Raw genomic sequence first — 18,245 nt, 5'->3', positions numbered from 1 at the left:
TCTGCTCGGTTCGAGCAGGAAAGCAATGATCCGCTGTCGAGTTCCCCAGCAGCCCATAACACACCCATACCCACCATCACAGCTTCCGAAGTCAGATCGGCTTTCCTGAAAGTGAACCCTCGGAAGGCGACGGGCCCAGACAGAATCCCTGGTCGTGCACTCAGAGCCTGCGCAGACCAGCTGGTAGATGTGTTCGTGAACACCTTTAACCTGTCCCTTTTCTACTCCGAGGTCCCCATTTGCTTCAATAAGACCACCATCATACCGGTGCCAAACAAAAACGAGGCAATGTGCCTCAATGCCTACCATCCGGTGGCCCTGACTTCAGTTGTGATGAAGGTTCAAGAGGTTGGTCGTGAAGTGCATCACCTCCATACTCCCAGAATGCCTTGATCTACTGCAATTCGCATAACGTGCAACCGGTCCACAGCAGACGCCATTTCCCTGGCCCTACACTCATCCCTAGAGCATCTCGACAACAAGGACTCCTACATCAGACTCCTATTTATTGACTACAGCTCTGCCTTCCAACACCATAATCCCAGCCAAGCTCATATCAAAGCTCCAAAACCTAGGACTTGGCTCCTCCCTCTGCAACTGGACCTTCGACTTTCTAACCCATAGACCACAATCAGTAAGAATAAACAACAACATCTCCTCCACAATAGTTCTCAATACCTGGGCCCCGCAAGGCTGCGTACTTAGCCCCCTACTATACTCCCTGTACACACATGACTGCATGGCAAAATTTGGTACCAACTCCATCTACAAGTTTGCTGACAATATGACCATAGTGGGCCGGATCTCGAATAACGACGAGTCAGAATACAGGAGGGGGATAGAGAACCTAGTGGAGTGGTGTAACGAAAACAATCTCTCCCTTAATGCCAGCAAAACTAAAGAGCTGGTCATTGACTTCAGAAAGCAAAGTACTGTACACACCCCTGTCAGCATCAACGGAGCCGAGGTGGAGATGGTTAGCAGTTTCAAATTCCTAGGGGTGCACATCGCCAAACATCTGTTCTGGTCTACTTTAGTTGACGCTACCTCCAAGAAAGCGCAACAGCGCCTATACTTCCTCAGGAAACTAAGGAAATTTGGCATGTCCATATTAACTCATACCAATTTTTACAGATGCACCATAGAAAGCATCCTATCTGGCTGCATCACAGCCTGGTATGGCAACTGCTTGGCTCAAGACCGCAAGAAACTTCAGAGAGTTGTGAACACAGCCCAATCCATCACACAAACCCACCTCCCATCCATTGACTCCATCTACACCTCCCACGGCCTGGGAGCATAATCAAAGACCCCTCCCAGGCTTACTCACTCTTCCAACTTCTTCCATCGGGCAGGAGATACAGAAGTCTGAGAACACGCACGAACAGACTCAAAAACAGCTTCTTCCCCACTGTCACCAGACTCCTAAATGACCCTCTTATTGACTGACCTCATTAATCACTACACCCTGTATGCTTCATCCGATGCCATTGCTTATGTAGTTACATTGTATATCTTGTGTTGGCCTATTATGTATTTTCTTTTATTACCGTTTCTTTTCATGTACTTAATGATCTGTTGAGCTGCTCGCAGAAAAATACTTTTCACTGTACCTCGGTACACATGACAATAAACAAAATCCAAATCCAACTGCCTCTTGAAGATAATGCAGGGAGTCAGCATTCACTGAACCAGTTTGTGTGATATATGAACCTTGTTCGTATGATATAAAAATCTATCAATAGGCAAATATTCAATCCTTCAATTCCTTCTGGTAGATATCAGCTCTTTGTTGCTCCAAGAGTAACAAAGTAAGGTCCCTGAAGGGACAACAGGGCTGACTATTCACCTGTGACCGGCTAAGAGTGTGAGTAGCAAGGCTGAGGACAGTAGCCATTGCTTCCCCTTGTTGGTTTGAGGACACAGAGTCAACCATCAGGTGTGGGACAGTGGGCACGTGTAGGCCAGACCTGGTTGCTGTGGCCAATCCCTTCCCCGACGGGCAGTATGCCAGCGGCTTTCATGGCTTTGGTTTTGCCCCCTGGTGCCAGATTTACATATTACCCTGAAAGCTTGGGCTAAATAGTCTGCCCAGGTGTGGCACTGCACCCCAGAGATCAGGAAAACTTCCTCTTTGACCCATGACCCACTGCCTCAGCTGATCAGAGACCTAATTACAGCCTCAGTCCAAACATGGCTAAAAGAGCTGAAATGTTGCGGTTAGAGTGACTTCCCATGACATCAAGACAGCATTTGACCCAGTATGGCATCAAAGAGCTCTAGCTAAACTGGAGCCAGTGGGAATTGGGGAAATTCCATTGGTTTGGGTTATACCTGGCACAAAGGAAAATGCATGTGGGTGTTGGAGGTCATTCATCTCCGCTCCAGGACACCGCTGAAGAGGTTCCTCAGGATAGTGTCCTCAGCCCAATCATCTTCAGCTGCATCATCGATTAGCTTACTTCCATTGTAAGTTTCAAAAATGGATGTGCACTGATGATTGCAGACTTGCAGTAACATTTGAGACTCCTCAGATACTGTACTGAAGAGGTCTGTGTCCGCGTGTAGCAAGACCTGGACAACATTCATAGAATTCATCGAATTTACAGTGCTGAAGGAGGCCATTCAGCCCATCGAGTCTGCACCGGCTCTTGGAAAGAGCACCCTACCCAAGCCCACACCCCACCCTATCCCCATAACCCAGTAACCCCACCCAAAACTAAGGGCAATTTTGGACACTAAGGGCAATTTATTATGGCCAATCCACCTAACCTGCACATCTTTGGACTGTGGGAGGAAACCGGAGCACCCGGAGGAAACCCACGCACACACGGGGAGAACGTGCAGACTCTGCACAGACAGTGACCCAAGCTGGGAATTGAACCTGAGACCCTGGAGCTGTGAAGCAATTGTGCTATCCACTATGCTATCGTGCAGCCCGGCTTGGGCTGATAAATGGCAAATAACATCGTGGCACACAAGTGACAGGCAATAACAATCTCCCACAGGGAGAGTCTGACCACCTTTCCTTGACATTCAATGTCATCTTCATTGACTGGATCTCCCACTATGAAAATCCTGAGGATTACAAAGAACAAAGAAAAGTACAACACAGGAATAGGCCCTTCGGCCCTCCAAGCCTGTGCCGACCATGGTGCCCGTCCAAACCACCATTGACCAGAAGCTGAACTGGATCAACCATATAAAACAGCAGGAATAGGTCAGAGGCTGGGAATTTTGCAGTGTGTACCTGACCAGAACCCCATCTCTGGGGAGGGTGTGGGAGAAAACATGGTGCGCGGTGACAGGGGGGGGGGGGATCCTGCGCCAGTGGGATAAACGGGATCTCATTGTTCTTTGGTCAGGCGTGAGTGGACTGTACGACTTTGGTCCTGTTGGCTGTGCTCTGAAGAACAACATCCTCCAGACCTGGCGGCAGCACTTCATCCAGGAGGAGCAGATCCTGGAGATTGATTGCACGATGCTGACTCCCGAATCTGTCCTGAAGTAAGTAGATTCATAGAATGATAAGAAAACAGAAGGAGTGGGCCTTTAGGCCATTGCGTCTGTGTCGACTCTTTGCAAGGGCAACTCCACTAATCTCCCTTCCTCCTCTTCTTCCGGTAGACCTGCAAAGGTTTTCTCTTCAGATAGTTATCCACTTTTTGAAAGTCCTAATTGAACCAACGTCCACCACACTATCAGGCAGCGCATTCCAGATTCAAACCACTCGCTGGATCAAAAGGTTTTACCTCGTGTCGTCATTTCTTCTTTTGCCCAATTACCTTAACTCCGTGTCCTCTTTTTCGATCCTTCACCAATGGGAACAGTTTCTCTATATCTACCCTGTTCAGACCCCTCATGATTTTGAAGACCTCTGTCAGATCTCTTCTCAACCTTCCCCTCCAAGGAAAATTGTCCCAGCTTCTCCAATCTTTAATTCGATTGGAGAACAGAAGGAATAATGCTACAAGGCAAGGGTGGGTGGTGATCATAGAATCTTTACAGTGCATAACAAGGTCATTCGGCCCATCGAGTATGCCCTGGCTCTCTGAAAGAGAATTCTACCAAGTCCCACTCCCCTGTCTTATTCCCATAACCTTGCACATTCCCTCTTTTCGGTTTATCAATCCAATTCCCTTTTGAATACGATCGAACCTGCCCCCACCACTCTCTCAGGAAGTTTGTTCCAGACTCCAGTTACCTGCTGGGTGGAAAAATGTTTCCTCACATCACATTCACCCCCCTTGCCCATTATTTTGAATCTGTGCCCTCTAGTTCTTGATGCTCTCTTGAATCGAAACAGTTTCTCACTAACTGCCCTGTCCATATCCCTCAGGATCTTGAAAACCTCTATCAAGTCCCTTCTCCGCCTTCATTTCTCGAAGGGAAACAACCCCAACCACTCCAATCTATCATCATTCACTGGTCCAATGTCTACTTTTGCCTCTCTCACTGTTTATATATAAATGAGAAGTGCTAAAGAAATGTATTTTCATTTCTATAGCACCTTTCACCACACCGAGCCTTTCAAAACCCTTTACAGCTGGTGAAGTCCTTTCCTTACTTTGTAATGAGGGAAATGCAGCAGCCAATTTATGCACAGCAAAGTTCCACAAACAGAAATGAAAATTTCACCAGGTAATCTGCTTTTGTTGGAGCTGTTGGTTGAGGGATAATTATTCGTCAGGATACCTCCCCTGCCCTTCTTCGTAACAGCTCTGTGGAAGCTTTTACATCCACTTGAGAGGGCCGTTGGGAACCTCAGTTTAACATCTCATCGAAAGGACCTGTGCCTCAGGCAGTGCAGCACTCCATCTGTACTGCACTGGAGCGTCCGATTAGATTCTGTGCTCAGTTCCAGAGTGAGACTTGAACCCACAAGTTAACTAAGTAAAGTCGGCAAAGTCCCAGATGACCATGGGCTGCTCTCCCCTTTGAGGGGGGAGAGCTGACTGACGGTGATTTAACCTGAGGATCACCACACCTCAGGCGAGCGACAAGGTTGAGAAAGGCGGGGTTACATGACTAACCTCAGCCGGTACGGGAATTAAACCCACGCTGCTGACCTCGCTCTGCATCAGAAAACCAGCTGGCCCGCCAACCGAGATTATCCGGCCCCTGTTTGAACGCACACCTCTGACCCGGGGCAAGAGTGAAACCCACTGAGCCACGGCTACCACTCTGGTCTGTGGATTTCATACCTGAATTGCAAAGATAGCGTGCAGGAGGTGTTGTAGATTTGGTGTTTAATAGATTAATCTATGGGCGTTGATCGAGTTAGTACAGGGTTGCATTTAACCCGTTGCTTTCAAGAGGGGCAATGTTTGCAGGTTCAGAAGGCAGCTGGGTTTTATGAAAGGAAGTGTGGGGTGGGATTTTCCGGCCCTTCCCGCCGGCGGGATTGTTCGGTTCCGCCGACGGCAACCCCCTGCCGTGGAATCGGGAGATCTCCCCGCCGGCCAATGGCAGGCCATGGACACTGCTGCAATACATGTCGCGGGGGGGGGGTTTTGGAAGATCCTGCCTGAGGTTTTGCGAACTTTCTGGCGCTGAACTTTTGTGACCTATGTTGCAGAACATCGGGACATGTGGATAAGTTTGCTGACTACATGGTGAAGGACCTAAAGAACGGCGAATGTTTCCGTGCTGACCATCTGTTGAAAGGTAATGGTTTCCATTTTGTGTGCGGGTTACGTCAGGCTATGAGTGATCTGGTTGTCTAATCGCCACGATCCACCTTCCTGGTGCTTGGAAGCAGCATTGAGCCCTGGTTGACTCTGGTGATGGGAGATGCAGCAGAAAATTGTCGGCACTCTCCCTGCCTTCCTGAATTTCTCAATAATATGGACCAGAATGAAGCCAGTTTGGTCGGTCATGCCCGTGCTGATCCTTTGCTAGAGCACTTCGACATCTAGCCCATGCGTTCGCCGTTGGCCAGCCTCTTCCTCCCCACGTCCACAACCTTCCCAAATGCCCAGCCATATCCATCCTCCTCCTTGACGACCTCACCTCTCCTCCCCTTCCCTTACCCCAAAGAGCTGCCCCTTCCCACTCCGTCCAGCCCCAGGAAGGTGATTAGGAAGGGCAATGGATTGTTGGTGTTTGTTACAGGGTGAATGGAATATAAAAGCGGAGAGGTTTTACTGCAGTTGTGCAGGGTCTTCGGGAGACCACATCCTGAATACTGTGTACAGTTTTGGTCTCCTTATTTGACAAAGGATTTAACTGCATTAGAAGCAGTTCATAAAAGGTTCACTCAGCTCATTCTTGGGATGAAGAGGTTATCTTATGAAGAAAGGTTGTGCAAGATGAGTTTAGAAGAATGAGAGGTGATCTCACTGAAACATAGAAGATGCTGAGGGAGCTTGACAGAGTGGATACCGGGCGGATGTTCCCATTGTGTGGGGGCAGGCTTGAAGGGTCAAATGGTTTACAGCTGCTCCTAAGCCATGTTCCTAAATATAAACGCGACAGGACTTTGGACTGGTAGCTTGGTGCCGAGTGCACAGACAATCGAGATGGACTGTGCTATCAGTGCACCATTGAAAGAAGGCCGAGAGACATCGTACCACTCATTGGCAGCAGATTTCTATCATGTGTGGTTAGACGATCCAGTGTTTATGTGTAAAAGCGAAGTTGCCAGCACATGTTTGACGCTCCTTAATCATCTTCCGTTGAAGCTCATTTGCAGAAACTGATGTCTGACAAGAAATGCTCAGCCGCGAAGAAAGCCGAGATGGAAAGCATCATCACTCAGGTACCAGGAACTGCTTCGCTCACCTTAATCTCTCACCTTTCTTTCATCCGCTATTTACCCTGTTATTTTACTCCGACACCACTCGGCACCGTCCATTCCCGTTAGTCCATCGCATGAACTATCTCATCCAAGGTGCACTGAGAGTCGCATGCCGTTATTGGGTGCCAGCGCAACGCAGTTTGGCTTTACGAAGATAGAAGTAGGAGCAGCAGTGGGCCATTCGGCCCCTCGAGCTGGCTCCGCCATTCAATAAGATTGCGGCTGATTGAAGGCTGTGTTGTTGGAGTGTGGGTTTCACTAATTTCCTTTGTCTCTCTTGCTCTGCCCTTACGTTCCTTACTTTGAAGGGGTACACTTGCACTGGGGTGCAGCTTTCCTGCTCCATTGATTAACATGGTCTCCAAAGGCCCTAGTGTTAGAAGAACAAGGGGTCCACCTCATGCCTGAGGAACAGAAGGAGACCGCTCAGCACCTTCAGATCTGCTACGCCATTCAGTTAGACCGTGAACAATCTGTTAATCTCAATTACTTTACCCCATATCCCTATTGCCCTTACCCAACAAAAACACACCGTCCTTAATATTGAAAGCTTCAGTTATCACAGCTACTACAGGGGGAAATGAATTCCAGACTTCCACTAACCTTAGCGAGCTCTGGGTATGATTACTTCCTCAGCCAAATCGGTACCACAGAGGAATGGTGATTAATTGTATTTATTTTCCTTATTAGCTGGATAATTACAGTCAGCAGGAGTTGGCGGATTTGTTTGTGAGATACAACGTCAAGTCCCCAGTCACCGGGAATGATCTTTCTCCTCCCATCTCCTTCAATCTGATGTTCCAGACATCCATTGGACCAGGAGGCAACATGTCAGGGTAAGAATAGAGGGCAATAATATCAATCTATTCAAGGGGAGACTTATCAGGCACATGAGGGAGAAAGGAATAGGTGGTTAGGCGGATAGACTTGGATGAGGAAAGAAGGGAGGAGGCTCCAGTGGAGCATAAATACCAACATTGGTTGGGCCAAATGTCCTGTCCCTGTGTCACTTATGCTATGTGATTATATAATACCCACTGTACAGTGTAAGGTGTTGTCATTCCGATGTACTCGCTATGTACAGCATAAGGACTGTACATTCCAATATACCCACTGTGTTCAGTATAAGGACTGTACATTCCAATATACTCACTGTGTACAGCGTAAGGACTGTGCATTCCCATATGCCTACTGTTGTCAGCGTAAGGACTGTACATTCCAATATATCCACTGTGTACAGTGTAAGGACTGTGATGGGCAAGCTAATGGGGCTAAAGATAGACAAGTCTCCTGGCCCTGATGGAATGCATCCCAGAGTGCTAAAAGAAATGGCTAGGGAAATTGCAGATGCACTAATGATGATTTACCAAAATTCACTAGACTCTGGGGTGGTTCCGGTGGATTGGAAATGAGCAAACGTGACACCACTGTTTAAAAAAGGAGGTAGGCAGAGAGCAGGAAATTATAGGCCAGTGAGCTTAACTTCGGTAGTAGGGAAGATGCTGGAATCTATCATCAAGGAAGAAATAGCGAGGCATCTGGATAGAAATTGTCCCATTGGGCAGACGCAGCATGGGTTCATAAAGGGCAGGTCATGCCTAACTAATTTAGTGGCATTTTTTGAGGACATTACCAGTGCAGTAGACAACGGGGAGCCAATGGATGTGGTATATCTGGATTTCCAGAAAGCCTTTGACAAGGTGCCACACAAAAGGTTGCTGCATAAGATAAAGATGCATGGCATTAAGGGTAAAGTAGTAGCATGGATAGAGGATTGGTTAATTAATAGAAAGCAAAGAGTGGGGATTAATGGGTGTTTCTCTGGTTGGCAATCAGTAGCTAGTGGTGTCCCTCAGGGATCCGTGTTGGGCCCACAATTGTTCACAATTTACATAGATGATTTGGAGTTGGGGGACCAAGGGCAATGTGTCCAAGTTTTCAGATGACACTAAGATGAGTGGTAAAGTGAAAAGTGCAGAGGATACTGGAAGTCTGCAGAGGGATTTGGATAGGTTAAGTGAATGGGCTAGGGTCTGGCAGATGGAATACAATGTTGACAAATGTGAGGTTATCCATTTTGGTAGGAATAACAGCAAACGGGATTATTATTTAAACGATAAAATATTAAAGCATGCCGCTGTGCAGAGAGACCTGGGTGTGCTAGTGCATGAGTCACAGAAAGTTGGTTTACAGGTGCAACAGGTGATTAAGAAGGTAAATGGGATTTTGACCTTCACTGCTAGAGGGATGGAGTTTAAGACTAGGGAGGTTATGTTGCAATTGTATAAGGTGTTAGTGAGGCCACACCTGGAGTATTGTGTTCAGTTTTGGTCTCCTTACTTGATAAAGGACATATTGGCACTGGAGGGTGTGCAGAGGAGATTCACTAGGTTAATCCCAGAGCTGAAGGGGTTGGATTATGAGGAGAGGTTGAGTAGACTGGGACTGTACTCGTTGGAATTTAGAAGGATGAGGGGGGATCTTATAGAAACATTTAAAATTATGAAGGGAATAGATAGGATAGATGCGGGCAGGTTGTTTCCACTGGCGGGTGAAAGCAGAACTAGGGGACATAGCCTCAAAATAAGGGGAAGTAGATTTAGGACTGAGTTTAGGAGGAACTTCTTCACCCAAAGGGTTGTGAATCTATGGAATTCCTTGCCCAGTGAAGCAGTTGAGGCTCCTTCATTAAATGTTTTTAAGGTAAAGATAGATAGTTTTTTGAAGAATAAAGGGATTAAGGGTTATGGTGTTCGGGCCGGAAAGTGGAGCTGAGTCCACAAAAGATCAGCCATGATCTAATTGAATGGCGGAGCAGGCTCGAGGGGCCAGATGGCCTAATCCTGCTCCTAGTTCTTATGTTCTTATGTTTATTCCGATGTACTTACTGTGTACAGCGTAAGGACTGTACATTCCAACATACCCACTGTGTTCAGTATAAGGACTGTACATTCCCATATACCCACTGTGTACAGTGTAAGGACTGTACATTCCAATATACCCACTATGTACATGTGACGGTTGTACATTTCCATGTGCCCACTGTGTACAGTATAAGTACTGTACATTCCAATATACCCACTGTGCACAGTGTTAGGACTACATTCCAATATACCCACTGTGCACAGTATAAGGACTGCATTTCAGTATACCCACTGTGTAGCTGTGCGGACTACATTCCCATGTACTCGCTGTGTACCATGTAAGGACTGTACATTCCAATATACTGACTGTGTACAGTGTATGGACTGTACATTCGCAAATACTTGCTGTGTACAGTATAAGGACTGTACATTCCCATATACTCACTTTGTGCAGTGTAAGGACTGTACATTCCCATGTACTCGCTGTGTACCATGTAAGGACTGTACATTCCAATATACTGACTGTGTACAGTGTATGGACTGTACATTTGCAAATACTCGCTGTGTGCAGTATAAGGACTGTACATTCCCATATACTCTGTACAGTGCAAGGACTGTACATTCCCTTATACTCGCTGTGTACAGTGTAAGGACTGTACATTCCCATATAGTCGCAGTGTAGTGTGCAAGGGCTGTACAATCCTCTATCCCACTATGTACAGTGTAAGGACTGTGCATTTCAGTACACCCACTGTGTACGTGGGAGGGCTGTACAATCCCATATACTCACTTTGTACAGTGTAAGGACTGTACATTCACCCAGTCTCTCTTGCCGATGACTAACTGTTGTATTGAACGTATTGCCGGGAAAACCTTGGAACAATGCAGCAGAAACTGGAGGCGTGTTTATGTCAATTTATCTTTCTCTTCCAACACGTTAGGTTTCTTTTAGTAGAGTTGCCATGTAAAAAACAATTTTAAAATCACCCACTTTGCATTTCCAGATACCTCAGGCCGGAAACAGCTCAGGGAATCTTCCTCAACTTCAAACGACTGCTGGAATTCAATCAGGGAAAGCTTCCCTTTGCTGCTGCTCAGATAGGGAATTCATTTCGGAATGAGATCTCCCCACGATCAGGACTCATCCGTGTCAGGTAAATTAGCTCCTTCTCATCTGTTGTTGGCTTTTTACTCTCACCCTCATCTCAGAGACTCCCTGTGAGACAGCAGTGCTAACCATGCCGCCCCCTCACTGCCCCCTTCTCTTCCTCCCCCGTTCTCTTTGTCCCACATCTTTCCCCTTTCCCTTTTCTGCCATCTCTTCCCCATCTCTTCCCCCTTCTCTTTCTTTAATAATAATAATTTTAATAATAAATTAATAAGAAAGGGCAGCACGGTGGCCTAGTGGTTAGCACAGCTGCCTCACGGCGCTGAAGTTCCAGGTTCGAATCCCGGCTCTGGGTCACTGTCCGTGTGGAGTTTGCACATTCTCCCCGTGTTTGCGTGGGTTTCGCCCCCACAACCCAAAAAAATGTGCAGAGTAGGTGGATTGGCTACGCTAAATTGCCCCTTAATTGGAAAAATAATTGGGTAATCTAAATTTTAAAAAAATAAAATAAAAAAAATTAATAAGAATAATCCTTATTGTCACAAGTAGGCTTACATTAACACTGCAATGAAGTTACTGTGAAAAGCCCCTAGTCGCCACATTCCGGCACCTGTTTGGTACACTGAGGGAGAATTCAGAATGTCCAAATTACCTAACAGCACGTCTTTCGGGACTTGTGGAAGGCAACCGGAAGCACCCGGAGGATTTTCCCCATCACTTCCCCCCCTCCCCCAATTCTTTTCCCCACCTCTTCCCTCCATTCTCTTCCCTCTATTCTCTTCCCTCCATTCTCTTCCCTCCATTATTTTCCCTGCCTTCTCGTCCCCCGCTTCTCCCCCTTCTCTTCTTCCTTCTCTTCCCCATGCTCTTCCTCCCTTCTCTTCCCTCCCTTCTCTTCCCTCCCATCTCTTCCCTCCCATCTCTTCCCTCCCATCTCTTCCCTCCCATCTCTTCCCTCCCATCTCTTCCCTCCCATCTCTTCCCTCCCATCTCTTCCCTCCCATCTCTTCCCTCCCATCTCTTCCCTCCCATCTCTTCCCTCGTCCCCCTCTTCTCTTTCTCCCCCTTCTCTTTCTCCCCCTTCTCTTTCTCTCCCTGTTCTCTCCCCCCTTTCTCTTCCCCCTTCTCTTCCTCCCCTTCTCTTCCTCTCCCCTCCTCTTCCTCTCCCCTTCTCTTCCTCTCCCCTTCTCTTCCTCTCCCCTTCTCTTCCTCTCCCCTTCTCTTCCTCTCCCCTTCTCTTCCTCTCCCCTTCTCTTCCTCTCCCCTTCTCTTCCTCTCCCCTTCTCTTCCTCTCCCCTTCTCTTCCTCTCCCCTTCTCTTCATCCCACCCTTTTCATCCCACCCTTCTCTTCCCCCTCCAACTACCTGCAAAATGCTCTTCTGGTTGCTCTTATGTGCACTGCTACCTCACGGCGCCGAGGTCCCAGGTTCGATCCCGGCTTTGGGTCACTGTCCGTGTGGAGTTTGCACATTCTCCCCGTGTCTGCGTGGATTTTGCCCCCGCAACCCAAAGATGTGCAGGGCAGGTGGATTAACCACCCTAAATTGCCCCTTAAATGAAAAAAATTAATTGCTATTGTAAAAAATGGTTGCTATTATGTGGCTGATCTCAATGCAAAGCACGAGCTATTCAATTAGTGGAACAGTTGCAAAGGGCTGAATGGCCTACTCCTATTTCTATGTTCCTTACCCTTATGCGAGCCTGTTCTAGTCCTGAGCTCAAAACCCATCGTGCCCTGATTGTGAAACTAACTTCTGTAATCTGGTGATTTGTTAGTTGCCCAGGTAAATTCAACAGGCCTGTCCTGTTGGTGGCACAATGGTTAGCACTGCTGCATCACAGCGCCACGGACCCAGGTTCAATTCTGACCGTGGGTCACTGGCGTAGAGTCTGCACGTTCCCCCCCGTGTCTGCGTGGGTTTCTTCCGGGTGCTCTGGTTTCCTCCCACAGTCCAAAGATGTGCAGGTTAGATAGATTGGCCGTGCTAAATTGCCCTTTAGTGTCCAACGGTTAGGTGAGGCTACAGAGATAGGGCTTTGGAGTGGGCTTCAATAGGGTGCTCTTTTGGAGGGTTGGTGAAGACACAATGGGCCAAATGGCAGCCTCCTGGGCTGTAGCGATTCTATGATCTGGGCTGCACAAAACCTACACAATGTGATTGAGTTTTATTGGAGAGAGAAGGAGACTGAACCGGGTTGAAGTTTACGAAGAGAATTTCTCAGTAATGACTAAATATCCCTCTTACATTTCAGGGAATTCACGATGGCGGAAATCGAACACTTTGTGGATCCCAATGAGAAGATTCACCCCAAGTTCAGCGCTGTGGCTGATCTGCAGATACTGCTCTACTCCGGCCAAGCCCAGACCAGCGGGCAGCCAGCACAAAAACAGCGGCTTGGCAGTGCTGTGGAACAGGTAAGGTTTGTTTCTGAACACGTGTGTGTTCAGGTCCGGACAACGCACGCTCTGAACTGGGTCAGGGCCAGGCTGAACACTGTCCTGAAAAAGGGACAGTTTGTTAGATTGGAAAGTGATAAAGACTCCTTCATAGAACATACAGTGCAGGAGGAGGCCATTCGGCCCATTGAGTCTGCACCGACCCACTTAAGCCCTCACTTCCACCCTATCCCCGTAACCCAATAACCCCATCTAACCTTTTTGGACACTAAGGGCAATTTATCCTGGCCAATCCACCTAACCTGCACATCTTTGGACTGTGGGAGGAAACCGGAGCACCCGGAGGAAACCCACGCACATACGGGGAGAACGTGCAGACTCCACACCGACAGTGACCCAGTGGGGAATCGAACCTGTGGGCCACAGTGCTATCCACTTGTGCTACCGTGCTGCCCCACAGAAGATGTCCTGGAACGGACCCTGGGAATGTAGTGTTGCAGGGGAGGGGAGTGCAGGGTCGGAAGTTCTGGGAGGATTGGACAGGTGTTGGGAAGGTGTGGGATTGGCACTCTAGATGCATTGGAATGACCCCCTGTATTCCTTCACTCGCATACTAACCAGAAGCGGGCTCCTTGTCTCCCACTGCAGGGAATCATCAACAACACTGTGCTAGGATACTTCATCGGAAGGATTTACCTCTTCCTGGTAAAGGTGGGATTGTCGGCAGAGAAGCTGCGGTTTCGGCAGCACATGGAAAATGAGATGGCGCACTACGCCTGTGACTGCTGGGACGCGGAGGCCAAAACCTCTTACGTAAGCACAGTTGCTGTTGGTGCAGGCCAATCTGAGCCTTTGAGAGAGGACCCTGAGGGTGGAGGGTGGGCAACAGAAGAGTTTTGATTCTTATTGGTGTCTCTGTAAGCAAATGCCCCTTAACCATCTCACCTTTTGCGAGCTAACCACTTCCATTGTTTTTTTTAAACTTCACCATCACCTCGTGAAGGTTTAACCCTTTATTGGCTGCTGCCCCCAGTCGGTCAAATGGCTATTTACCCCAATCATCAGTATTGAAATGTTGAAAGGAAATTGGTGGAGAATAATAATAATCTTTATTATTGTCACAAGTAGGCTTACATTAACACTGCAAGAAGTTACTGTGAGAATCCCCTCGTCGCCACATTCCGGCGCCTGTTCGGGTACACGGAGGGAGAGTTCAGAATGTCCAAATTACTGAACAGCACGTCTTTCGGGACTTAGGGAGGAAACCGGAGCACCCGGAGGAAACCCACGCAGACGGGGGGAGAACGTTCAGACCCCACACAGACAGTGACCCAAGCCGGGAATCGAACCTGGGTCCCTGGCGCTGTCTTTTTTTTACACTTGCCCCCTCCAAACCCCACCCTGAATTGTTCCCAGAGTTTCATCTTCAACTGCTTGGAGATCCAGGGCAGCCGTGGAGCTTTGGCATTGCCCCCATCCCAGAACTGTGCGGCGTTCCCTACTGGGAGTGGCTGCCCCAGTATCTATTTGCTGTAACTTTACCGCAGTAACCTGCATTCTCCAATGCGGGATAGACATAGACCTAGAATTTACAGTGCAAAAGGAGGCCATTTGGCCCATCGAATCTGCACCAGCCCTTGGAAACAGCACCCCACTTAAGCTCACTCATCCACCCCATCCCCGCAACCCAGTAACCCCACCCAACCCCTTAGAACACTGCGGGCAATTTAGTTTGGTCAATCCACCTAACCTGCACACCTTTGGATTGTGGGAGGAAACCGGAGCACCCGGAGGAAACCCACGCAGACACGGGGAGAGGAATCAAACCTGGGACCCTGGAGCTGTGAAGCGAAAGTGCTGAGCACTGAGCTACCGCGCCGTCCCAGCTGGATGCAACCCAGCACTGAGTTTCAAGACGGTGACCAGTAGATTTTCTTTTTGGGTGAAGCTCTCAGTGGCCGGAGTAGGATAAATGGAGATAGGTACTGGCCATCAGTTCACTGAGTAGAGGAACAGACCCATAGAACTGAACAGCCGACCCTGGCCCTCAATGAATATCAGGTCATTCCGCCCAGGCAGCCATCATTGCAATAATTTTTATAATGTTTTGGTCATGGGGTGTGGGTGTCGCTGGCTAGGCCAGCGTTTGTTGCCCTTCCCTAATTGTCTTTGAGAAGGTGGTGGTGAGCCGCCTTCTTGAACCGCTGCAGTCTGTCCATGTGGTGTAGGGACACCTACTGCACTCTAATTTCCTCTCACACACTGTCTCTTCCTTTCTTCCCCCCACTCTTTCTCTCTCTCTATCTCTCTCTCTCCCTTTCTCCTCCACTCTCTCCCCACTCTCTCTCTCTGCAGGGCTGGATCGAGATAGTTGGCTGTGCTGATCGATCGTGCTACGACCTTGCCTGTCATTCTAGAGCAACCAAAGTGCCTCTTGTGGCTGAAAAGGCTCTGAAGGAGCCCATATCCTTCAAACAGCAAGGAACCCAGACTGAGGGTTCAGCGGAGTTAGGTTGCAGTGACTGTGCCCCTCTCCTCATTACAGTGTGTGTGTGAGAGATCGCAGTGACTGTACCCCTCTCCTCATTACAGTGTGTGTGAGAGAGAGAGATCGCAGTGACTGTACCCCTCTCCTCATTCCAGTGTGTGTGAGAGAGAGAGAGAGATCGCACTGACTGTGCTCCTCTCCACATTACAGTGTGTGTGAGAGAGGGAGAGATCGCAGTGACTGTTACTCTCTCCTCATTACAGTGTGCGTGAGAGAGAGAGATCGCAGTGACTGTGCCCCTCTCCTCATTACAGTGTGTGAGAGAGAGAGAGAAATCGCAGTGACTGTGTCCCTCTCCACATTACAGTGTGTGTAAGAGAGAGAGAGATCGCAGTGACTGTGTCCCTCTCCTCATTACAGTGTGTGAGAGAGAGAGATCGCAGTGACTGTGTCCCTCTCCACATTACAGTGTGTGCAAGAGAGAGATTGCAGTGACTGTACCCCTCTCCTCATTACAGTGTGTGTGAGAGAGAGAGATCGCAGTGACTGTCTCCCATTCCTCATTACAGTGTGTGTGTGAGAGATCGCACTGACTGTGTCCCTCTCCTCATTACAGTGTGTGTGAGAGAGAGAGAGATCGCAGTGACTGTGTCCCTCTCCACATTTCAGTGTGTGTGTGAGAGAGAGAGATCGCAGTGACTGTGCCCCTCTCCTCATTCCAGTGTGTGTGAGAGAGAGAGAGATCGCAGTGGCTGTACCCCTCTCCTCATTACAGTGTGTGTGTGTGAGAGAGAGAGAGATCGCAGTGACTGTGTCCCTCTCCTCATTACAGTGTGTGTGAGAGAGAGAGAGATCGCAGTGGCTGTACCCCTCTCCTCATTACAGTGTGTGTGTGAGAGAGAGAGATCGCAGTGACTGTGTCCCTCTCCTCATTACAGTGTGTGTGAGAGAGAGAGAGATCGCAGTGACTGTACCCCTCTCCTCATTACAGTGTGTGTGTGAGAGAGAGAGATTGCAGTGACTGTGTCCCTCTCCTCATTACAGTGTGTGTGAGAGAGAGATCGCAGTGACTGTGTCCCTCTCCTCATTACAGTGTGTGTGAGAGGGAGAGAGATCGCAGTGACTGTGTCCCTCTCCTCATTACAGTGTGTGAGAGAGAGAGAGAGATCGCAGTGACTGTGTCCCTCTCCTCATTACAGTGTGTGTGAGAGAGAGAGATCGCAGTGACTGTCTCCCATTCCTCATTACAGTGTGTGTGTGAGAGAGATCGCAGTGACTGTGCCCCTCTCCTCATTACAGTGTGTGAGAGAGAGAGAGAGATCGCAGTGACTGTGTCCCTCTCCTCATTACAGTGTGTGTGAGAGGGAGATTGCACTGACTGTGCCCCTCTCCTCATTACAGTGTGTGTGAGAGAGAGATCGCAGTGACTGTGTCCCTCTCCTCATTACAGTGTGTGAGAGAGAGAGATCGCAGTGACTGTGTCCCTCTCCTCATTACAGTGTGTGAGAGAGAGAGAGAGATCGCAGTGACTGTGTCCCTCTCCTCATTACAGTGTGTGAGAGAGAGAGAGAGATTGCAGTGACTGTGTCCCTCTCCTCATTACAGTGTGTGTGAGAGAGAGAGATCGCAGTGACTGTCTCCCATTCCTCATTACAGTGTGTGTGTGAGAGAGATCGCAGTGACTGTGCCCCTCTCCTCATTACAGTGTGTGAGAGAGAGAGAGATCGCAGTGACTGTGTCCCTCTCCTCATTACAGTGTGTGTGAGAGGGAGATTGCACTGACTGTGCCCCTCTCCTCATTACAGTGTGTGTGAGAGAGAGATCGCAGTGACTGTGTCCCTCTCCTCATTACAGTGTGTGAGAGAGAGAGAGAGATCGCAGTGACTGTGTCCCTCTCCTCATTACAGTGTGTGTGAGAGAGAGAGAGATCGCAGTGACTGTGTCCCTCTCCTCATTACAGTGTGTGTGAGAGGGAGAGAGATTGCAGTGACTGTGTCCCTCTCCTCATTACAGTGTGTGTGAGAGGGAGAGAGATCGCAGTGACTGTGTCCCTCTCCTCATTACAGTGTGTGTGAGAGGGAGAGAGAGATCGCAGTGACTGTGTCCCTCTCCTCATTACAGTGTGTGAGAGAGAGAGATCGCAGTGACTGTGTCCCTCTCCTCATTACAGTGTGTGTGAGAGGGAGATTGCACTGACTGTGCCCCTCTCATTACAGTGTGTGTGTGTGAGAGAGAATTTGTGTGTCCATCCAGTTCTTATTGGGCATTACCCACAGGATACTGTCTCTGGATTGGTATGAATTCAGCAATCTCACTCACAGCCATGCAGCATTGTTTGGGACATTGTTATCTGGCTGTGTGTCGGACAGCTCCTGGGTGCCTTGCCTGGGGCAGTGTAGAGGGAGCCTTGATTCCACGACTGATCAAATTGCATCCAATGGGTACGCGATACCTGAAATCTCAAAATTCATTTTTTTAAAAAGCTCCCTATCTAAAGCTCCCTTTGACGAAAGGTGAAGGAACCGGTTAATTGTTTCAGCAGCGGACGTCCATTCAGAATTCATGATGCTTTATCCTTAACTTCAGT

The 18,245-nt window shown here is 48.6% G+C and overlaps 1 protein-coding gene across 1 annotated transcript in view; it reads left to right on the top strand.

The window, feature by feature from the left end:
- The window catches only part of gars1 (glycyl-tRNA synthetase 1), a 47,394-nt gene that overhangs the window by 15,164 nt on the left and 13,985 nt on the right, over positions 1–18,245 (top strand). The window contains exons 4-11 of the mRNA XM_038798576.1: positions 3,366–3,507; positions 5,579–5,667; positions 6,684–6,760; positions 7,490–7,635; positions 10,668–10,817; positions 13,026–13,188; positions 13,819–13,983; positions 15,526–15,633. Coding sequence (XP_038654504.1) covers positions 3,366–3,507; positions 5,579–5,667; positions 6,684–6,760; positions 7,490–7,635; positions 10,668–10,817; positions 13,026–13,188; positions 13,819–13,983; positions 15,526–15,633 — 1,040 coding nt within the window. The remainder of the gene's footprint in view (positions 1–3,365; positions 3,508–5,578; positions 5,668–6,683; positions 6,761–7,489; positions 7,636–10,667; positions 10,818–13,025; positions 13,189–13,818; positions 13,984–15,525; positions 15,634–18,245) is intronic.

The sequence above is a fragment of the Scyliorhinus canicula genome, chromosome 5 (genome assembly GCF_902713615.1).
Source record: "Scyliorhinus canicula chromosome 5, sScyCan1.1, whole genome shotgun sequence".
NCBI lineage: Eukaryota > Metazoa > Chordata > Chondrichthyes > Carcharhiniformes > Scyliorhinidae > Scyliorhinus > Scyliorhinus canicula.
This window is presented reverse-complemented; position numbering and strand designations above follow the sequence as displayed.